At 42.0% G+C, this 4,588-nt stretch overlaps 1 protein-coding gene across 2 annotated transcripts; it reads left to right on the top strand.

Moving 5' to 3' along the window:
- Positions 1–2,816: 2,816 nt before the first annotated feature.
- Positions 2,817–4,588, top strand: LOC117514358 (protein S100-A1-like). Of its 2 annotated transcripts, none has more exons than XM_034174779.1 (3): positions 2,817–2,998; positions 4,143–4,308; positions 4,421–4,588. In XM_034174779.1, the coding sequence occupies exons 1-3, from the start codon at positions 2,832–2,834 to the stop codon at positions 4,580–4,582; spliced, it is 495 nt and encodes a 164-aa protein (XP_034030670.1). In that variant the 5' UTR covers positions 2,817–2,831; the 3' UTR covers positions 4,583–4,588. The 2 variants fall into 2 exon arrangements, with proteins under 2 accessions (XP_034030670.1, XP_034030671.1); XM_034174780.1 differs by having other exon boundaries at positions 4,146–4,308.

Below are 4,588 nucleotides of genomic sequence, written 5' to 3' on the forward strand. Positions count from 1 at the left end.
TTCCCAGCTGGACGCCATGCTTTGTTCCACTGCCTGCCACGAGTTGTGCGCTGGACGTTGTGTATATAAAATAGTTATTTTGATTGTTTATGTGTGCTAAAATTGAAACAGTCTGTTAACCGAATTGAGGCAAAGTGAGTGTAGGCTGCAGCAGAAATACAGCGCAGCTGAGGTTGGGGGAGGGGGGGTAGTGGGAGCTGCTGCAGCTACAGGCACCGCGCAGCCTCCCGGAGGGGGAAGGAGGTCCCAAGCATTATTAATCATATTCTGTCCAAGTTAGCTGTTGAAAATGCCTGTAATCGCTTCAGGAATCACAGAGGAGCACTCCAACTGCTGCTTTTCTCGCGTGCGCACTAAACAAGGTGGAAAAAGCATTTGGAGCTGTCTAAAAAGCTAATTATTTGTCATGTTTACATTTTTTTGGCTTGGTAAAACAGTTGCATGTTCTTTCCTTCTTGTGTGCAGCTGTAAAAGTATATTTGTGACAGATTTATCATCTTGTTATAATCGTTCAGACAAGCTGCGCTCTGAAGCGGTGTGCTGACGCAACCACTCACACTGTTCATTTCTTCTTTACTCAACTTCACGAGCTGCATGTAGTGTTGTCGAGTAGATCACACAACGTTCAGTACCACTTCACGTTTGTTGCACAACATTTATGCGTGAAAGATTTTTTGAAAATTTCAAAATTCTCTTTGCGCAACTGCACACCCCTGCACCCCCTCAGGTTCAGTCTACACATGTTAATGATGGGTTTACTCTCCTGCACGACACAGTGTGTGCAAGTGTATGCATCAAAGTTGTGTAAGTGTCAGCGTGCCTAAAGACATTGACTGAAGACATTAAAACAACTAGACATTTCAATCTTGGTACAAACATGAAACTTAAGTCATTCAAGGCAATAGCAACATGAGACTTATCTAAACTGACCAAACCAATTGAGCTACAAAAACACAATAAATCAATAACACCAACAACACTGTTAAACTAACATAAACCACAATAACAACTTTTAAAACTTCAAAACCCTGAATTCCCATGGTGCATTACAGCACGGCATCCATTGTTTATTGGGTAGCTAAACTGGCTAATTTCTCCAAAAATATACAGTAGTGTTCAGAATAATAGTAGTGCTATGTGACTAAAAAGATTAATCCAGGTTTTGAGTATATTTCTTATTGTTACATGGGAAACAAGGTACCAGTAGATTCAGTAGATTCTCACAAATCCAACAAGACCAAGCATTCATGATATGCACACTCTTAAGGCTATGAAATTGGGCTATTAGTAAAAAAAAGTAGAAAAGGGGTGTTCACAATAATAGTAGCATATGCTGTTGACGCTACAAACTCAAAACTATTATGTTCAAACTGCTTTTTTAGCAATCCTGTGAATCACTAAACTAGTATTTAGTTGTATAACCACAGTTTTTCATGATTTCTTCACATCTGCAAGGCATTAATTTTGTTGGTTTGGAACCAAGATTTTGCTAGTTTACTAGTGTGCTTGGGGTCATTGTCTTGTTGAAACACCCATTTCAAGGGCATGTCCTCTTCAGCATAAGGCAACATGACCTCTTCAAGTGTTTTGACATATCCAAACTGATCCATGATATCTGATATGCGATATATAGGCCCAACACCATAGTAGGAGAAACATGCCCATATCATGATGCTTGCACCATCATGCTTCACTGTCTTCACTGTGAACTGTGGCTTGAATTCAGAGTTTGGGGGTCATCTCACAAAGTGTCTGTGGCCCTTGGACCCAAAAAGAACAATTTTACTCTCATCAGCCACAAAATATTCCTCCATTTCTCTTTAGGCCAGTTGATGTGTTCTTTGGCAAATTGTAACCTCTTCTGCACATCTTTTATTTAACAGAGGGACTTTGCGGGGGATTCTTGCAAATAAATTAGCTTCACACAGGCGTCTTCTAACTGTCACAACACTTACAGGTAACTCCAGACTGTCTTTGATCATCCTGGAGCTGATCAATGGGTGAGCCTTTGCCATTCTGGTTATTCTTCTATCCATTTTGATGGTTGTTTTCCGTTTTCTTCCACGCGTCTGTTTTTTTTTTGTTGTTGTTGTTGACCATTTTAAAGCATTGGAGATCATTGTAGATGAACAGCCTATAATTTCTTGCACCTGCATATAAGTTTTCCCCTCTCCAATCAACTTTTTAATCAAACTACGCTGTTCTTCTGAACAATGTCTTGAACGTCCCATTTTCCTCAGGCTTTCAAAGAGAAAAGCATGTTCAACAGGTGCTGGCTTCATCCTTAAATAGGGGACACCTGATTCACACCTGTTTGTTCCACAAAACTGACACTCATTGACTGAATGCCACACTACTATTATTGTGAACACCCCCTTTTCTACTTTTTTTACTAATAGCCCAATTTCATAGCCTTACAATTGTGCATATCATGAATGCTTGGTCTTGTTGGATTTGTGAGAATCTGCTGAATCTACTGGTACCTTATTTCCCATGTAACAATAAGAAATATACTCAAAACCTGGATTAATCTTTTTAGTCACACAGCACTACTATTATTCTGAACACTACTGTATGTCCTATCAACTTTCCATTTTCGCAGCATTCATCCTTGACCCAAAATACATAAGCGTGCCAAATGGCAAATGTCACCTCTCCCCGGCTGTTGCGTGATCAAAGTCATACACACGCAAGCACAAGCACACAGAGGCTTACAGCTTACATCAATTCTGATCATGGTCATATTATGAAAGGATGAATATTATTAGTTACTGTTGGTATGACACCTCTGATGGACACTCTGTGTCTGATAAAAGAATAGCAGGTGTCTGATGTGTAAACAGAGAAGGGGAAGGAAGGAGAGAGGAGCAAAGGAGAGGTGGGGATGGGTAGAGAGAGGGAAGTATTTAAGACGTTGTCCCCCTTATCATCCTCATCCTTCGCCATCACCATCCCTGTCTCCACCTGACCTGCAGGCCAGCACTTATCCTCAACTCAGGTACTTAACAAAGAACTCTTCTTTCTGTGCTGTTTTCCAGTAGTTTTCTTTTTAATGTATATTTGCTGCCACATGAAGATATACGTAGATGGAGCAGCTTTAGTATGTTTGTGTAAATGAGTGAAAATACTGAGTCTGATTGGCTTCTAAGTGTGAATATTAGTCTCTGTGATCACGTTTAAGCCATTGACTCATGAAATCCTACACAGTGTCCACTGGGAGACACTTTGCTGACAGTTAGGATGTTCACGGTGCAATGCAGGTTCAAGAACACTAACAAGATACACCTGACTCTGCCATCCAGCAAAACTTCAGCGAAGTCCGGCTCAGGTTGATTCTCTGTGTCCTGCTCATCCACCAGCTTTGAGTTTCACTCTTATCTGCTGGCTCACATGTCCAGCCTCTGACTGTGTCCGGTCTCCGTGGGGCAGAGCGGCAAACATGCCACAGATCAGTTTATGTGCAGCCAATTCTTATCAACAGAGGAAATGCTCCTGATGAGGAAACAGCAAACCTGACTGCAGGGTTCTGCAGGGTTTCCACCTCAGAAACCCTGCAGACTCAGGGTTTGGTTTTTGTATGGGTATGTGTATTGGGGATATGTGCATTATACATGAACCATCTGTGTGAGATTGCTGTGCAAAAGGGGTATGCGCAATTTGGATATGTGCAATATCCACAAGCCATCTGTGCAAGACTGTTGTGCAAAAGGGGTATGTGCAACATTGGAGTGTGTATTAAGTTATGTGCAATATGCATGAGTTATGTAATTATGCCATGGCAGTTATATTTGTGCAAGTCTTGGAGTCCAAGACAAATTTCCCAGAAGGGACAATAAAGTGTATCATATCGTATCATATCGTATCCCATCGCATCGCATCGCATCGCATCGTATCGTATCGACAAACCTCACAACAGATAGTTCTGTAGCGACGTTGACTCACTTGTTACTCCTCTTTTTCTAGCAGCATTTGAAGCAAGAAAAAACAAGAAGGCTTGAACATGACCTCTGAGATAGGCTTCATCCTGTATTGATTTTTGCCGGGCCGGCCTTCATGCACCAGAGAGCATATGTCTGCAGGCAGGAGTTCTGATGTGAGCTGTTCTTGCCGCTTCCTCTCGTGACCTTCCCCTCTTCTTTCAGCAGAATGTCTATGCCCAACTCAGAGAACTGCTCCACCCTGGAGAACGCCATGCAGCTCATGATCAAGACCTTCCATAAGTACTCTGGCGCAGATGGTGACAAATATACGCTGAGCAAGTCTGAGCTCAAAGAAATGCTGATCACGGAGCTTGCCAACTACCTGGGGGTAAGGAAACATAGATGCAGAGAGAACGTGTGTGTTATGTACAACTTTTTTCAGTTTTGCATCCTTGTACCTTCATTCATTCACTCTTTCTTATGTCATCCTCTGGCTGCAGAATGCACAGGATAAAGATGCAGTGGACAAGGTCATGGGAGACCTTGATTCCAACAATGACGGTGAGGTAGACTTCACTGAATTTGTCATACTGGTTGGCGCTCTTACTGTTGCCTGTAATGACTTCTTCCTGGAATACAATGAGAAGCAAGAGAAGAAGTGAATGCCC

This window comes from Thalassophryne amazonica, chromosome 7 (assembly GCF_902500255.1).
Source record: "Thalassophryne amazonica chromosome 7, fThaAma1.1, whole genome shotgun sequence".
Classification (NCBI taxonomy): Eukaryota; Metazoa; Chordata; class Actinopteri; order Batrachoidiformes; family Batrachoididae; genus Thalassophryne; species Thalassophryne amazonica.

What these genes read in the sequence shown, in the direction of transcription:
- LOC117514358 (XM_034174779.1), top strand. Translation starts at nt 2,832, where the DNA reads ATGTGTAAACAGAGAAGGGGAAGGAAGGAGAGAGGAGCAAAGGAGAGG. An exon ending in AGCACTTATCCTCAACTCAG is followed by an intron (nt 2,999 to 4,142) that starts GTACTTAACAAA and finishes CTCTTCTTTCAG; the next exon opens with CAGAATGTCTATGCCCAACT. An exon ending in AGCTTGCCAACTACCTGGGG is followed by an intron (nt 4,309 to 4,420) that starts GTAAGGAAACAT and finishes CTCTGGCTGCAG; the next exon opens with AATGCACAGGATAAAGATGC.